The sequence below is a fragment of the Centroberyx affinis genome, unplaced genomic scaffold, assembly GCF_046629955.1.
Source record: "Centroberyx affinis isolate AG114_WGS23_722 - 3 ecotype Tasmania unplaced genomic scaffold, CSIRO-AGI_Caff_v1 ptg000431l_1, whole genome shotgun sequence".
Taxonomy (NCBI): Eukaryota; Metazoa; Chordata; class Actinopteri; order Beryciformes; family Berycidae; genus Centroberyx; species Centroberyx affinis.
In genome coordinates this window covers 321,285-338,864 of record NW_027279095.1, presented here as the reverse complement: position 1 = coordinate 338,864, position 17,580 = coordinate 321,285, and the positions used below count along the sequence as shown (strand labels likewise).

General features: G+C 45.8%; 1 protein-coding gene across 1 annotated transcript in view; it reads right to left on the bottom strand.

Moving 5' to 3' along the window:
* Positions 1 to 17,580, bottom strand: part of syne1a (spectrin repeat containing, nuclear envelope 1a) — a 131,654-nt gene that overhangs the window by 34,564 nt on the left and 79,510 nt on the right. The window contains exons 89-104 of the mRNA XM_071516808.1: positions 17,165 to 17,350; positions 16,348 to 16,470; positions 15,904 to 16,086; positions 14,184 to 14,327; positions 11,703 to 11,933; positions 9,225 to 9,365; positions 7,384 to 7,497; positions 6,835 to 6,996; positions 6,134 to 6,343; positions 5,837 to 6,010; positions 2,777 to 2,968; positions 2,031 to 2,162; positions 1,668 to 1,768; positions 1,205 to 1,355; positions 591 to 719; positions 262 to 435 (exon numbers count right to left, since the gene is read on the bottom strand). Of these exons, the coding sequence (XP_071372909.1) occupies positions 262 to 435; positions 591 to 719; positions 1,205 to 1,355; positions 1,668 to 1,768; positions 2,031 to 2,162; positions 2,777 to 2,968; positions 5,837 to 6,010; positions 6,134 to 6,343; positions 6,835 to 6,996; positions 7,384 to 7,497; positions 9,225 to 9,365; positions 11,703 to 11,933; positions 14,184 to 14,327; positions 15,904 to 16,086; positions 16,348 to 16,470; positions 17,165 to 17,350 (2,547 nt within the window). The remainder of the gene's footprint in view (positions 1 to 261; positions 436 to 590; positions 720 to 1,204; positions 1,356 to 1,667; positions 1,769 to 2,030; positions 2,163 to 2,776; positions 2,969 to 5,836; positions 6,011 to 6,133; positions 6,344 to 6,834; positions 6,997 to 7,383; positions 7,498 to 9,224; positions 9,366 to 11,702; positions 11,934 to 14,183; positions 14,328 to 15,903; positions 16,087 to 16,347; positions 16,471 to 17,164; positions 17,351 to 17,580) is intronic.

Here is a 17,580-nt window from a genome sequence, read left to right as displayed (position 1 = left end):
AAGATTATTTATAGTGTTTTCTGCTTATGCCAACCCATTGAGTCTAAGGCAATCTGAGGAAAAGGGACAGACTACAACAATAAGATGTAAATATATTTATCATTTATCAAATATACAAATATGTTCAAAACTATATATAAAGCCAGTGTATAATCTGTTGGAAGGTAACTGAACATAGGGTATACACATGTGTTTTTGTGTCAGTATATTATATTTCTGCATGAGGGAACAGAACTGGTCAAAGTCCTAGTCCTTTCTCACCTCTAGATGACAGAGTTGTGTCTCTGTGTCCTCAGACAGCAGCACAGGACCAGAGAGCAGCTGGTTCTCAGCAGCGTCCAGCCAGGAGGAGGCTGCTGAAACCGCTGCATACAGGTCCTGTTGCACCGTCACCTCTCCCAAAGACAGCGCTGCCTTACTGTTGCCGCCCGCTGCCTGTGAAGAAGAGTAAAAGATGGTTGCTCATTACATCGAAAGCTGTCGATCAGAATGTTTTTCTTCCTAAACCAAACCAACCAACCAACCAAACCAAACCAACCAATCTGAACCAAAGATCCAAAAGAAAAAGGGAGATTCAAAGATGTTAGTACCTCTTGGGCTATTCTTCCCAGAGTCTGGCTGCAGGACTCAAACAAAACTCTTGGGGAGCGGGGGTCCTGCATGGCAGACTCGCCCCTTAACACCACACCAGGACTGGACAGGCGAGACCGGTGGAGGACCTGGACACATGGGTGACGAGACACGAGACGGTCAGACAGGCAGAGGGAATAGTGAGTGCAAAACTATACTCAAATCTTAAATCCAATCTTAAAAAAGTAATCATTCAGTAGTTTAGAAGATCACTGAAATCATACACTCACTAACCGCCAAGTTAACAGTGAGCTAAGGTTTTCATTTCAAAATTGCTACCTGAAATTCATCAGTCAATATTTCAAAATCAATTATTTAGTAGCCCATAATGTGCTTTACTTTCACACCAGCAATCATTTTGTGTGGGTAACCACCATTTTTGAGAAAATCTGAATTAGAATCAAGTAAGTTTGCACATAAAAAGAATTTAACTTGATGGGTTGCTTCTATAGGACACATTAAACATAAAACAGCACAAAGAACCATACTGGATAACAAAACTTAAACTAGAAATTAAAAAGGTGGATATCTCATTTAGGAATGAAACTCTTCCTATACTGTATGGCATCTGTACCGGGCTGAGCTGGTCCTGTTCCAGCGAGTTGAGGGAGAGCTGCAGCTTCGTGCTCTGATCCTTATTCAGGTTTTCCCAGCGCTGTCTCATCTGGTCCAGAGGGGACAGACTGTCTGCCTCCAGCAGCACGCCGCCTGGGACTGATACCTCACTGTGGAGAGAAAGAGTTAGACATTAGGGAATGAGGAGGAGGGAAAATAACAGCCAGAGGAGCGTATTGTCATTGGGGATTGATACCTGTCCCCTGGAGGGTTGCTTTCCCTGCATGCTCCTGTCTAATTTAATATTTACCCACTGTTTTCCTTTAAAGATGCAAAAATAAACCCAATTGCACCAAAAAATCAAATCACAGAAGGAGAGGTAAAGCTCCTCCTCATAGAATGGAGGTGTGACAGACAGGAAAAATGTTTAGGGGATAGTGAGGAAAGTATGAGAAGAATAGAGAAAGGTAAAAATACAATACCTGTCCCCGTTGGGTGTGGTCTGTTGGCTGAGTAACTCCTCCCCGACACTGGCTACAGACTGGAGCAGCCTCCTCTGTTCCGCTACCTGCTCCTCCAGCTCCTACGAAATCACATTTAGAGTGTAAACACTGGTATAGGATTTTATATTAGATACATCTACAAGAATTATTAGTATCGACTTCCTATTTGAAATGGATTCTCAAGGATTGATTGATCTTGTCTTGCACAGTGGCACCAATCTAACCTAATGGATTTACACTGAAAAACAACAGCCATCTCGCAGAGTAAAGGAAATTATTTCACTCAACAACTGACCCAGGTCTGTTAAATAAAAAGCATATCGATGTTCTACTTCGTCTCACCCTCTGTCGAAGCAGGTTGTCGTGGTGCTGCTGTGTGCGTGTGGAGCGCGCCTGGGACAGCCAGTCCTGGACATTGGGACTCTGGGACAGGGACGAGTCCGGCTCGCTGTCCTCCTGCTCCTGCAATGAACCCTGGGAGAAAGACAGAGGGGATCAGAGGTGTCATTTTAATAGTTTACATTCATCAAATTCAGATTGCTGTTTGTTTGGGTATTCATTTTTGGTGGATATTTGGCAGAGAGGTTTTAGAAGAGAATCGGGTTGAGATAAACTGGTTTATTGTTTATCCCGAATGAGAGTTAAACCACACAGCAGCAAGGCCAAAATGCTGTGTCATCAGAAAAGACACCTGTTGCAGTGCGTTTAGTGTCAGTGTGTGATGAGGTAGCATCCTTTTGTCTGGTGTCTGAGGCCCATTGTGAGACACACAGGCTCTTGTTGTTCAGCGGTGGAAAACAGTGGACCTTTATGAAGGAGGCTGACATGACCTTTAGTTTTCACACAATACTACCATTGATGACGATACACAATGCGACGTAACACAGCACAACACAACAAACATGACATGAGACAGAGGCAGAGGGTACAGAGGAAAGGGAGGGAAATGGAAAAGATGAGGGAAGGCGTGGGGGGGAATGGGATGGAGGAACGGAACAAGAGAGGAAAAGAACGTGGATGGGATAACGAAACACAAACACGGCGCACATGGCCTTGGTGCAAGTCACAGCGCTATCGTCGCATCTCACCTGTATGTCGACCTGTTTGTCCTGCAGCATCCTCTGCAGCTCCAGCAGGCTGTCTTTGAGGGAGTGGAGTTTGAAGGTGAGCTGCTCCGCCTCTCCCTTGGTGCCCGCCCGGCCCTCCAACAGCAAGCTCTCGCTGTGGACGGACAGCTCCGACAGAGACGCCACCTTCTGCTCGATCTCAAACAGCATGTTCTGGAAGGGCAGGAGCACGCCGGCAAGCTCAGGCAGGGTTATCAACATGACTGTGGACTCTTTTCAGATCAATTTCAGTTTAATCTGAAGCTGATTAGAAGCTAACCACAACCTGAAAGTATCCCACTCAAAATCATGATTTTATGCAGCAACCTGTCTACAGAGTCACTCATGGGAAAAAATACTAGGTAAAATCCTGCATGTGAGGATACTTGAAGCATGCTTGCATTGTTAAATAGAAGTTGCTATTAACTATGTTGCGTATTCCACATGCCAAGCTGAGCTACAACCCCCTGTAGTTCAGTAGTATGACTCATGAAGCGTGGCTCTAGCATCAAAGAAATCTGCTATCTCTGCTCCAGGATGGGTAATGACACCGTCAACAAAAAACTAGCAAAGCTATCCAATGGGAGCTGTCTTTCATTACCCTCAAAGGGCTCTTATTGGTTGTGTAAGTGAATGACAGGCAGCGCTCCAGTGGTTCAGAGGCCTCCACTCAACATAATGCATAGCACTTTTAGCCGTTTCTAGAATGCACTGTACACATGCAGCACTCCTTTACTACCACGCTCAGTGTTTCTATTCCTCTCTATCTCTCTTTCCTGCTAGTTTCATTCATTATCTCATCAATTCTCATACAGAATATATCGATTGTTTCTCTACCCTTTTCTTCAAATCCTTATCAGCACAATCCCACCGCTCTCTTCTTTAATTTCTTAACAAATCAGTGCTTCTTAAAAAAAGAAAAAAGGAGACCCTCCCATTCCATGTCCAGACTATGGGTGCTAAGTGGTAACAATGGCATGGAAGCTGAAAAGAGTGGGATTAAGGTTGTATCCCCTCCTTTCACAAGGGGATACGAGGCCCCTAGTCAGAGAAGTGGAGGTAATTCTGTATAGAGAAGTTCCCCCTCACAATATATAGAGTCTTCATATAGCTCCTTCCCTTCTATTCAGAGCTGCCACAGTGTCGTTCGGAGGGAAGATGGAGAACTCGTCTGTTCTCTCTGCACTGCCACAACTCCTCCACACAGTGCCTCCTCCAAGTATTCTAACATATTTTCCGAAATCTCTCTTCTTCTCTGTCAGACTTGGATCGAATAGGATTTGGAAATGCTTTTCATGGTTTGTTGTAGCCGACTCAGCAGCAAGATAGGTGGGGTTTACAATGTGTGCCAGAAAAGTTTAGACAATCACAGGAAAGTATTTGATTAAGCACCGAGCCAAGAGAGGCTGTGCTTCACAGTGAGTTTTGCACAGCTTAGAGATTTGTTAGGCATGATGGAAAGTGGAGCTTTGACAGGATGGTAATGCTACACTGTCATAAAAAAGAATGCAAATGTTCAATAAATGTTCAATAAATCAGTTTATCAGTGTGTATCAGTGTAGTGATTTTCGGTTAGTGCATTACTATTTAAATGAACTGATAAACGTTTATTGGGTATCAGCCAATCAAAACTGAGGACCAAAACTATCCGTTTATGAAACTCAATTGTGTGTGCTTTTCTGTAATCGAATTCACCTGATGCTATGTGAATTGTCTTGATGCAGTAAACCCCACCCATCTGGCACACCAAGGAGATTAGAATAAACTCTAAGAACTATTTTCAACAGCTATTTAACCCAGGCCTGTTATGTTCCTCCACTTCAATCTTTTCCCTTTCTCTTGCCACCATTCCTCACTCCGTCTCTCTTCCTTCACCTCCTCTCCCCTTTACACATCTCTTTGCCCTTTCCAGTGGATCTATGCTGCAGCAGAGGATCTGTTAATCTCTGTTAATGTATGCAGACAGCATTTACCCCCTGGAGAGCAAGATCCGCATGGACCGGACCTTTAGACCTGAGCTCTACAGGAGCCATATGTGAGCTGTAATCAGCTTACTGTCTCCCAGCTGCTACAAACACACACTTCAAACACTGATTTCCTTTGCCTCAGCCACAGAAGTAACATTATTATGACTGAGAAGCCACTTATGGTGCATGATAGGTTGAATGTTTTAACCCTTTCAGTCAATTTTGGAATGTTAAACAGTATACGTTGGTCCTGGTGCTGATAGCCCTAAGCCTCCTTCTGATGGCACAGGACAAGTTACACACTTCAACTAATGCTGCCAACAAAGCTGCTTTGTGATCAAAATTACCAATTACCAAAGTCCTGAACAAAACCTTTACAAATACACAAAACTGGTTATGGATCAGTGACCAACATCCACTCCCACTTCCCTGTGGATACTAATTACACCACGGTTTAGAGGTGATATCACCATGGTAACAGGGTGAGCAGGGGACAAAGCTTGGGCTGGTGGAGGAATGTCAGGGACCCAGCGAGGAGTCAAAGCAGAGAGGGACACAGGAGCAAACCCTAATCCTAATCCTAATATCCTAATGCTAAACAAAAGCCTCAATTTAGAAAAGTCATTTATTGGGACAATGAAAATAATGAGCTGCTATACTGTTCTGTTTTATAAGAGTCCTCTATTCAGTGAAAGGTTTTGTAAATTTCTGCTGAAATTTGAGGATGAGCTGAAAGGTGTGTGTGTGCCTGAACTAGCAACTACTTGTCATGAGCCTGTCTGACATGGCAAAATAATACCAAGGGAAGGAATCCAAGGATAGGCACTATTTTTGGAACAAGGATGCAGCCAGACTGAGCTACAATATTTCACTTCATACTGCGCCTAAGGCAGTGGTAGGAGTTCAAAACGTTGCCTTAGTGTGACGAAAATATCTGGCACGCACACCATCTACCTTGAGCAAATCACCCTCCATGAAACCTTAATAAACCAAACTCAAAAACTCTCAGCGCTCTATCAGCCATTCGAGCCCAGTCTCAGTTTGATGACATCATCAGTAGCATTGTCGGTCTCACCTGACAGTCGATGAGCTGCTCCTCCATATCCATGTCTTCGGTTTGGGGCTGCAGGGCGGAGCTAAGCGTGGCGCGGGTGCTGAGCAGCCAATGGTCGAGCTCCTCGGCTTCACTGTGGTAACGCTGCAGCGCCTGTTCCTGCCGCTGCTCCTCCAGCTGCTCGCTCAGTCTTTCCTGTAGGGGGCAATGTGATGACAGGTCAATAAAACATGAGAGGTAAATAAGAAACAGACGACGGGAAAGTGGGGAATGTGAGTGTCTGGATATAACCGTATTATCTTGGGTCCCAGCACCCACCTCCAGCAGCTGCCGTTTCCCAGAAGCCTTCATGCGGATGGTGGCCATCCTCTCTCCCAGCACGGTGAGGGTAGACTGGAGGGCCAGCTGGTCCCCAGACTCCCCATCACTGTCGCTGTCACCCAGGCCCTCGCCCAACAGCTCCTCGGAGAAACACGTCTGTAGCTCACCGATCTCATCCTGCAGCATCAGGATCTCATCCATCAGAGCCTGGACAGAGGAACGGAAGACAAAGGAGGATACGGGTAAGACATTGGAAGTGGATTTTAATTTTTTAGAGAAGAGGAGTGAAAAGAAGATGGCGAGAAAGGAAAAAAAAAGGGGGGGGGGGTTTGGCCAGACTGCCTCACTGTGGTGTTACAAAAAGGAACTGTATCAGCAGTTGCTGTGAAGTTGGCATAGCAACAGCGAACAGTGGCGCGCTGTCTGTCACACTTGCATGAGCAAGTGCCATATTAAACCCCTCAATCATTCTTTCTGTTTTCCCCGAGCAGTCTAGTCCTTTGTCATCTTTGTCGCCTCCCTATCGTTATCATACTTGTCTGCCTTTCAATCTACACTTCACATATACTATTACTTTCAATGCCATCGTTTGGACTCCGCTCCACCCCCTCTTCTCTCTCTCCCTCTGTCATATACACACAAAAACAAACACAGCTTCCCCAATACCTCCCGACCCGTCTGTCGCCCCTCTGCCTCACCTGGTGTGCAGCCATCTGGCTCTCGGGGGTCTTGTTGGGCTCCAGGCCCTCGTTGAGCGCTCCCTCGATGGACTCCATCTTGGTGGAGATGGACTGGAGCGACTCCTGGTAGTGCTGCTGCCGCTCCAGAGCCTCGTACAGACTCTTCTGCTTCTCGCTGATCTGTGGTGGGAGGAGAGGGGTGTGAAGAGAGAAAGAGAGGAGCGATGAGGAGGAGAAATGGGCGAAATAGAGATGGCAGTGGGAGTGGAAGTGTTAAGAGAGACACACAGTCCATCGTTTGTGTTTTCATTTGTGGTAGCAGTGGTGGTTGGAGGTATATTTTGGTTTCAGTTGAAGTTTTGCATCCATGTTTCAGTTGCAGTTTTGGCTCTAGTGCAGGCTGCTGAAGTCAAACTGTATCTCTGCAAGTATTTTTTTTTAATTGGCCCTATCCTAGCTTTTGTTTTGTTGGGGGAATGTTCTAGCTGTGGCATTACTGTGGGGCCAACATAATTCTGTGTGTGGTGTGATTTCATTGAGTTGTTCATAAGTAATAAGGCAACATACCACGTTCTTGAGTGTTTCCCAGGATCTCTGCAGGTCGTCCAGGTTAGCAGCGCTGCTCTCCATAGACGGGTCGTACAGCTCCTGGAGGGGCGCTCGGCTCAGGGGGGCTCGACCCTGTGGCACGACGACACAGTGAGTGTTGGTTTCATTAGTGTGCAACTGAGAGTGTGTGTGTGTGTGTGAGTGTGTGTGTGTCCATGTGAGTGCACACAGACCGAGCTTTGCTGTGTTTGTGTACATTGAAGTGGGTGTTCTGCAGTGTGATCCCTTTACAAGCACTCACTAAATGAACAGTAAATTGCTCTGATGTGTCCTAATGTTCTTGGACATACTGTCAACCATGTATGTGAATTGAAATATTTGGGGGGAAGTATACACACATCTGCTGCATATATGTGCTACTTATGAGTACATTGTGATACCTTATAATGTAAATTAATTATTGACAATATTATAACAGATAAAGTATGACTTCCATTGAGATCTACAGATTTTAAATGTGTGTTCTAGGTCTCTAGGTGATAACTGGGAAAACACAACACCAGCCACAGATCTTTTCCTTTGAGCTGAATTTAAACCAGACTTTGGCAGCTTGCTACTTCATGAGTTCATAGTTATGGTATTATTATAGCTCTCTATTACTCTTTGGGTCACAGTAATTGAGTTTACCCACAAGCTCACACACTTCATGAAAAAGGTATGGGCCAACATTTCAAGTAGTGACCACTACTGTATTCAGATCAGCTCACTATGAGTCGGGTCTGTCTTGTACCTCTGTGGGATGTTTCCACATCAGCAGCATCTGGTTAAAGTCCCATGGATTTTGTTTAAACTCTCTCCCATGATACTTTCCTCAGTCAGTCTCCAACTGCCCCACACTCTGCTCTTAACCTTATTGATTTAGTCTTCTCTTGACACTTAGCTGATAATGGCTCACGGACACATCACAAGACAAGTAATTACATTTCACAATAAGAGTGAAAAAAACAGCACTGACCCTTGCTGCGTCCTGCAAAGTGTCAAAATGCTGCTGTTTCGCTGCCATAGCATGCTAAGTGACAGATTAATTCTAAAGAAAATTATTCAACTGAACTTTTTCCTGCTAAAAGGCTATGTTGGGAAAAATAACATAGGACTATTACCCCAGCAAAAAGCATGTGATAAAAACAAACTGGCTCCAGCAAGGTAATTCTGCACAGATAAGCAGGGAAAGCAGGGGCAGCACAGAAAACCTCCAGCTGTTTAAAATATGAAGCATGGGTGGGATGGAGGGATATAAGGCTGGTGGAGGGAGGCCGGGGTGATGGTGGGGTGTGGTGGTGGTGGTTTTGGTGGAGAGGTCAGGGTGGGGTGGGGTGGAAGGGGACGTCACACTGCATAAAATGTCCATCTTAACAAGTCATTCAGTCGCATATTCAGTCTTAAACTCTTATTTTTCTTAAAACAAATGAAAAATTCTGCCAACAGAGTGAAATAATTCCACTGGTTTCCAATGCAGGTTCACTTCAGTTCACTCCATTTTGGAAACATGCTGATTTGCATTGGAGTTTTTCACTTGTTTGAACAAGAATAAGACACTAGACTAAATAGCATTTTTTGCGGTGCAGGTTGAAGTGTGTGGTTGCTTGTAATGTTAGTTTCTCTGGGAATTCAAGCTTATTCGACCGTCACACTCATTGTAGGTCACTTTAGAGAGAGAGAGAGAGTTAAATGCTTGAAATGTAAAAGGTAAAATGGACAGGTTGGGTGGTGTGGAGGGGGGTCAGGTCAGGTCAGGTAGTGGTGGTAGTGGTGGGGGGGGGGGGGGGGTTTGGAGGGTACCAGGATGGGGTTTGCAGTACCTGGTTAAGAGCAGCGTCAGCGTTAACCCCCGGGGAGGGGGAGCGGCAGGCAGGGGGAGAGGAGACCTCGCTGTTGGTGCCCTCCTCCCCTGACTCCTCCGTCACCGGGGAGAGGAGTGTGTGGCAGCGGCCCGCCGTCATCTGACCACACACACACACACCGCACATCAAACACACACATCAAAGAAGCAGGTGGGGGGAAAAGGGTGGGGAGCCAAACAGAAAACCCCCAGGTGAAAGGAGCGAGAACAGAGAGAGAGAGAGACAGAGAGAGACAGACAGACAGATAGATAGAGAGAGAGAGTGAGAGAGAGAGAGGGGGAGAGAGAGAGAAAGAGGGAGAGCATAAAATTAGTAGGGGAGTGCAGGACAGGGAGTCTGCAGATGAGCACATTGCTGATTAATTAGACAGAGAGTAACCAAATAACACAAAGAGGAGACCCATAAGATCACATTACTGCTATTGACATAAAACACCCCAAGGCTTTCACTGTAGCACAGCATTAAAAACACAGACAAATTTGAGTGTAGCATTGCTCTGTGCTCGCAAATGGATAGAGGCTCAACCTGGGTGGAATCCTATGGCAATGAATGACCCACAAAGATTTTTACAGGATGCATCAGGGGAAAGGAATGGCTATTGCTGGGAAGTTCAAATGCACACATAACTACACACACACACACACACACACACACACACAGACACACACACAGAGTTGCAGTTTCAGACCTAATCTCCCTGCCATGAACACTTGGCACACACAGACGCATTTCTCTTGTAAGTGCCATCCAGACCATATCCATGCCATCAGACAGACAGAAACTAGTAATATTTTGAAGACATTTACGCTGTATTTCTCAATCTCTTTTTCAAGTGCCAGAAAAAGACAACAACATACCGCACATGATGTATAAGTACAACTAAAAGTGACATAACACGGAAGTTCAAAGTTAAAAATCACCAGAGGGGCACTTAAAAACACAAGTCTAACAGCAGTCCAGGAAGATCAAGGGCCAGGCCTAAACAAAGCATAGCCAAAGCGTAGCTAACAGAGGACTGGGAGTAGTGAATGTAGCAGCAGCAGCAGCTGTCCCTGAAGCAGTACAGTCGTCTGTCTGCCTACATGCCTCAGTAGAGAGGCAGAGCTGAAATGTGAGCCAAAACCTACTGGGCTGCTTTGGCGGTTAATGTAGAACTTGGCTGACTAACTTAGGATCTTGTTAGACACTGAGGCCTTTTTTTCCCGGGCTTCATGATGCAATGGAAGGCAACGGACAGCATCGGCATACCACCGGCATGCGTGGGAAACTCAGTGGCTCTACATAGTGAGTTTAGTTAGAAACTGAGCAGTACTGTGACAATAATGTGGTAACAATGACACAATGCTAACTATGTGCAACGATAACAAATCAAGGATAGCAGCAGCCCTAGCAACCTATTCATACAGTACACACAAACTATTCATGCTCTGCACACACACACACACACACACACGCACACACACACACACACACACATACAGAATATCCTGTTTCCTGGCCCGCTGAGACCAAACACACCACAAACAGCAACAACAGGGCAAGGAAGCAAGAGAAATCTGAATCAGAAAGAGAGGAGGAGACATAGAGAGAGAGAGGGAGAAGAGGAGAGGAGAGGGTAGGCAGACAGAGATCTGTGCAAACACATAAGAAAAGGTGGATGATCAAGCCGAGGATGACACAGTAGCTGGCAGACAGATTCAGGCTAATATGAAACAAAGTGAAGTGATACAGCATACAAAAATAGCAACTGAAACACTGTCAGCAGTATCCGTGGAGCAGTGCACACCATGAGACAGCCTGCATAATAACCCTGAAGGTGAAGGGAAGATGGGGAAAGAAAAGCCTGCGTGCCTCTCTCTGAGCAATATAATACACAGACACCGAGAGAAGAAAGAAAGCAGAGAAACAGGCATAAAACTGAAAAAAAGGCAAACTCTAGATCAGGGGTTCTTTAACATTTACTTTTACCTGTCATGGAGCACCATATAGACACACATTAGGCTCCACGGACCCCAGTTTGATCAGATTTTGTCCCAAGGACCCCCATATTGGAGGATTTTTGGTTCTTGTTGAGTTAGCATTGAATTACTGAATAACTGTCTACACAGTAAGTGGGGAGATGATAGTGGCAGAGTAAAACCTATGATTGGAATAGTAATTCTTATACTGTACATTCTGAGATAACTTTAGGTTAATGAAATTATAGTGAAATCAAGTACTTTATTTTGTGGTGGACCACCTGGAAACCCCCCCCCCCCTGCACCCCACTGTGAGAACCAGTGGTTGAGACAGTGAGGGAGTAGGGATAGAGGCTGCACACACGCACACACATACAAACACAAACACACACATACATGGGCCAGACAGACACACACACAGCCATGCAGCGTGCGTGTCTGCGTGTGCGTGTGTGTGTGTGAAGCCTTGGCCACTCACCATGACGACAGAGGGGTGTGCTGGAAGCTGCTTGGCGGCGGCGGCGGCGGCGGTTGCCGTGGCGCTGGGCAGCTCCTCGTCACTCAGCTCGTCCATGCCGTCCGACAGGCCCTCCACCTCGCTGACCGTCAGCAGCATGGTGGCGTGCTTGGCCTTCACCGTCAGCATCTTGCACTTGGAGTGGAGCGAGGCGATCTGCTCCTGGTAGCCACGGATCTTCTGGGCCAGCTCCTGTCAAAACATCCCCCAACAACAACAACCACGCCACCACCACCAGCAAAACCCCGGGGTCAGGAGAGCGTGCTTCAGTCCACAAGAGGAAATCAATAGGTGCTGGATAAGTAGGCTCCTGAAAAAACGGGGAGGGGAGGTTCAGCGCTGAATGCGGTGCCGCCGGTGCGAGAGGAGTAACTGGAGCGGACGCATTCTCTTCTCTTCCCGGTCTCTCGCTTTCGGTCTCGCAGTGTGTGTGTGTGTGTGAGTGTAAGTGGAGAGAGAGAGAGAATAGCACTGCCTCACTCTCTGTGACACACACACACACACTCTCTCGCTGTGCCTCTCTCTCTCTTTCTCTCTCGCTCCCCTATCTCTCGGAGCCAATCAGCGCGGCACAGAGGCGGGTGACTCAGAGCGGCGGCGAGCCCCACAGACAGGATGTTGGGTTGAGCGAGGCAGAGAGAGAGCGAGTGAGAGACCCCCTCGCAGAAATAGTTCAAAAAATCCCTCAGACACTCCCTCTTGCACACATATACACAAAGGCTAAGGAAAAAAAAAAACCAGGAAGTGATCTCACTGCCCGCCCACCGCCCCACACCCCCCCCTCCTGCTCCTTCCCTCCTCCACCAATCCCCGGGGCAGATTCCCTCCGACAAAAGAGAGCCGCAAGGAGAGAGCGAGTGTTGGAGAGGCAGAATGACAGAGAGGGTGTCAGATTACAGCTATGGAATGGGGCAGGCAGACTGGGTCCGGCTCCTCCTCCTACCCCTCCTCCTCCTCCTCCTCTACCCCTTCCTCCTCCTCCCTCTGTCCCGCAGATGGTCGATGCACTGATAATCGGGTCATGTGACTAACTGGGCCAGTGGACCTGCAGCTATCAGCTCGGCTTAGAGACCAAACTCAGACATAAACACGCTGTCACGCCAAGCCACTCCGCAGCGAGAGGCAGAGAGAAAAAAATATCTGCAAACACCTAGGTGCAGGTGCTCCCTGGTGAAGTATGGGAAGTGGACGCTATCTGCTGCAAAATGTAATGAAAAATGTGTCGCCTGTGGAGAGATTTGATCTGTTTCTCTGCAGGTCTTTGCCTCTCTCTCTCTCTCTCTGCACCCCCCCCCCCTCCCCTGCTCCCCCTCTTCTCTATCTCTCTCTCTCTGCATGGGAGATCAAACACACTTACTCAGCAAAGTAAAACCGCAACAGAAAGCACAGGGTTCAGAATCTGCACTGAGATAATGCAGGTACATATAACCATCTACAGTGTCTCAAACAGGAATCTCATCCCCGCGCAGAATGTATCTGCATGCACCATCAGATAAAGGGAGAATGTGTTTGTGTTGGGCCTGTGGAGGCAAAACTAGACCCAAACTTCCAAAATGGCTGCACGGCAGGACTCTTCTGATAACACGATGTTAAAAGGGGGTCAAATGAGCAATATTTGTTCTTGGATTTCTTGGAGCTTTAAAGAACCATTAGCCAATGTTGCGTATTCACGTTGGGACATCAGGAGAACAGACCGCATTGAGCAATAACAGCAAACAGAGCAAAAGCAGAAAATAGATTTTCCACAGAGATAATTCTGATGCAGTTAGCACAGCATAAGCCTCATTCAAGTTCACTCTTGGCTCAATAACCGTCCAGAGAACAGTTTGACTCAGCCCTAATGGTTGCCCACAAATACTCCAGGATATATAGTATCTCTCTTGCTGCCTCCTACTCTCTGTTTTATGCTGTTTTACACTATTACAGAGTACAGGAAATACATTATGACTCAACTTCTTTTTTTCTCTCTGCCCTTCACCTCACCACCTGTCTCTCTATCCGTCTCTCTCTCTCTATCTCTCTGTCTGTCACTCTCTCTCGGCTCTTTGATGTTGAAGTAGGTGACCTCATTAGAAAATCCATTTAAGACATTAACTGCATATTAATTTCCTTAGATATCAAATGGAGTGACTTTGGGGCAAATGAAAATAGGAATCTGGTGCCTGAGTGATAACCACTGTCGTTCAGTTGCAATGGTTGCTTGGGATTTTTGATGTGCGGTGCTCATCTACAGTCAAACCACTGGAGCTCACTGACTAAACTGTGCTGAACGGTGGCGGTGTAGAGTGACACGGCTTATCGGTTCCTGCTTGCTTTGCAATCAGAGGCTGGATTGTCATGGTAGCTGCAAATCAAGACTTTCCTTTTTGCATATTTTAACAACCACATGTGAGAGAGAGAGACAGAGAGAGAGACAGAGAGTGTGTGTGCGTCCTCTCTCACCTCATGGTGGTGTATCTGGGCCTGGAGTTCCTGTATGTTATTGGTGGAGACAGGCCGGTCCTGAATGATGCGGTGGGCTTCTTCTATTAACCTCTGGAGGTTCCTCACTTCCTGTTCGTACTGCTCGTACTGCACCACGGCCTCCTGGGAAACAGAAAAAAAGCATGGAAAGGTTGAGGGTGCATCATCTGTAAAACCTTAATAATATGTGGTATGATATTTTATTGATCGCTGCAGGGAAATTCTCTTTTTCTCTTGCCCCCCTCTTCAGCAGGGAGGCTTGGACCTTGGTCCTCCAGTTGAAGGACAGTCTTCCTACTCACTATTCCACCCTGATGCCCAGATGTTGATTCCTTATATGTCTCACTGAGTGTGTTTACATGCACACTGCTATTCCAATATGTTCAAGCACTCTGTTTGAATGTTACGCCAATATACCATTTATAATAATAGGATAAGCTTATATCCAAATACTCAAAAACCTGAGATGTGTTGATATTAGTGGGGTAAAGAAGAATGTAAACACCTTATCCAGTTCACTGTTAGCTTCTGCAGTCTCTGTCAGCTCTGTTTCCATGGTAATATTCAGAATATTCTGTTTGTTCATGTATACAGGTCTATCTGAGTTCAAGATATGAAGATAAATATAAACAGCCTATCCCAAATATGACAGGGATATGAGCCAGTATCTAGAATGCTGTGAGCATATAAACACATTCATTGTTTCAAATCTCCCTGGATGTGGTTAAGATGGTTAAGATGCTTTAGGTGTTTGCCCCCCAGAGAGGTTCTCAATGTCATTTCATTGTTCCTCTAAAGACTAATCTTCACTAAAATGAGCTTAACAGTAAAATCAGTCCAGAAACAAAGGGTGAGAAGATATTACTGGTTGGATGTGAGCAAAAAAAAAAACCCAGACCTTCATGAGAAAGCCTGTTGGGCAGTTTCAGCACCTAGAGGGGCACCTGCTCCAGCGAGTCAAAGTGGAACCACATAACTCTTCTCACAAGGCAACGAGCGACTTTCTATACAGCTCAACTGCCTCTGTGTAGCAACTGTAAACTATTACATTACACCACTTGTTGGTGGGCAGATACATTACTCTGTGCATTACAGTGCAACTGTGTTGAACATTTGTAGGGCAACTATGTTGTGTAAATGGTGCACATATCTTTGGGGATCAAATATTACATCACATGTTCCCTATGTGTTCAGTGCTCTCATATCATCTCAAATGAACGCACAAGCACACACACATAAACACACAAGCTCTGGCCCCATATGTTAGAAGTGGTGATGTGTTTGTTCTTTCTTATTTTATCTCTTGTGTTTAGCTGTATTAGTGTCGTATTTTCACTGTTATGCTAATGTAATTATTTCCCATGAATGAAATAAACCATTATTGTAATAACAATTTGCAATTCATAGTGTAATGATCCTATTAATGCAATATATAATAAATAAATAAATACATAAACCAAGCTACCTAAAATTCAATCTTCCTGGAATAAAACCCCAAATTGTATTACTTTAATGTGAAATTATTATACTATATTATATTTTATAACACTATTAGCTGCAAATTGTTATTACCCTCATGATTTATTACATTAATGTGAAGGTATTACATCAACAGCTATAACAAGCACTTTCCAAATAAATATGACTTGATGTGCCAGCTGATCAGCAGTACATTGGCACCATGAGAATTGCCCCCTACCTGCAGGATGTTGCACTGCTGGATGGTGGTGTGCTGCAGCTGGCTGGCCTCTTGCTGCAGGGTCTGGGCTGTGCGGCAGATCGGCAGACTGGCCACTACTTCCTCCGGCAGCCGGAGGGCGCTCTGACACCGCTGTACCGCCGCCACCTGCTGCTTGAAGCCCTCCATCTCCACCAGCAGACGCTAATAAAGGAATCAAGGGAGATGTAAGGGAGAGGTGGAGGGACTGCTGGTTGTGTAATGAATGAGCAGTGTGGGCAGGACCGCTAGTTTTAAGTCAGAATGAGTGTAGAAGGAGTTGAGACATCAGTTTGTGGATTTTATATCTGTAGACATGTATGTATGTATGAATTGTGTGTAAAAACAAAAACTGATTGCAAATAAAGCATTTAAAATGTGTGTGTTTGTGTATGTGTGTGTGTGTGTGTGTGTGTGTGTGTGTACCTGTCTGTGTGTGAGCTGCTCCCTGAGGCTGAGCCTGTTGAGGTCGGGGGAGGCGAGTGTGACCTGGACCTGGTCTAGAGTGGCATGGAGGCTCTTCACCTCCGCCTCCAGACGCAACATGTCCTGAGGAGAGACAGGGATGTAGCATATCAAAGGAAATCACATGGGTTAGGGGAGTGAGTGGTCATGAGCCTCAGTTTAGAAGAAATCTCTTCATTTGCAAATGCTAACTGACCTAGATGTGGTTCAAAGGGAAGGCACTAAATCAAATCCAAATAAAAGGTCTACAGTCCTACACAGGCTGTCCATGGACATTTTGCCCCACCCCTAAAAAATCCAAACACACATTGTAGGAATTGTAAACAGATTTACAACAGACAATGTTATTAGCGATCATTAGCAACAGACTGCCATGTGGGTCCCAGCTGTATGGCAACAAGATTAGCGTAACAGATTACTGCCACACAAGCCTATAGAGTCAGCAGAGGAACAGGCACACCAGCATAGTTGATACTGCAGTACTAGGTAAACGGCCATAAGGGGGCACTGTGGTGTTATATCTCTGTTGTATATGACCCAGTGTAAGGTGATGGGCTCCTCTTATTGTGCACCGAAATTTCTGGAATTTATGGGATAACATTAGCAACACTTCTTGAGAATATTAATGCTAATGAGGCTGATTTGATCTCACTACACAAAACTGAGTGTCATTGATGTTTGAATTGGGGTCGTTCCTGAGGCCTAATTAAGAGTGTAACATATTTTCCACTGTATTTCTGCCTGTAATGCCTGAAGCACCACAGGACTGCAGTTTTACCTTAGCTGCGTCCTGCAGACTCTGGAGGCGAGTCTTGGCACTCTGCTGCAGCTCCTCGGTGCGTCTGCTGAGGTGCTTCACCTGCTGGCTCCACCCCTCCGTCTGCAGCACCTCCCCCAGCTGCCCCTCCCTCTCCCCCATGGCCTCCAAGTCGCCATGGAGACCCCGACACTCCCGCAGCAACGCCTGTTACCATGGGAACATGAATTACAAGTCAAGAAGAAGAGCCTTTTGTGTTGGACAATTATACTAATTAAGGCCGGTCAATATACATGGCATGCCATAAGAGATCATGAGGTTCTGTGTGAATCTGATTAGCTGTAATGTTTTGCAGTGTTTACAGGTTTAGCAGGTTAAATGTAAGAAATATTAATATGAGAATAACATTTAACACCATTTTTCCACCAAAATAAATA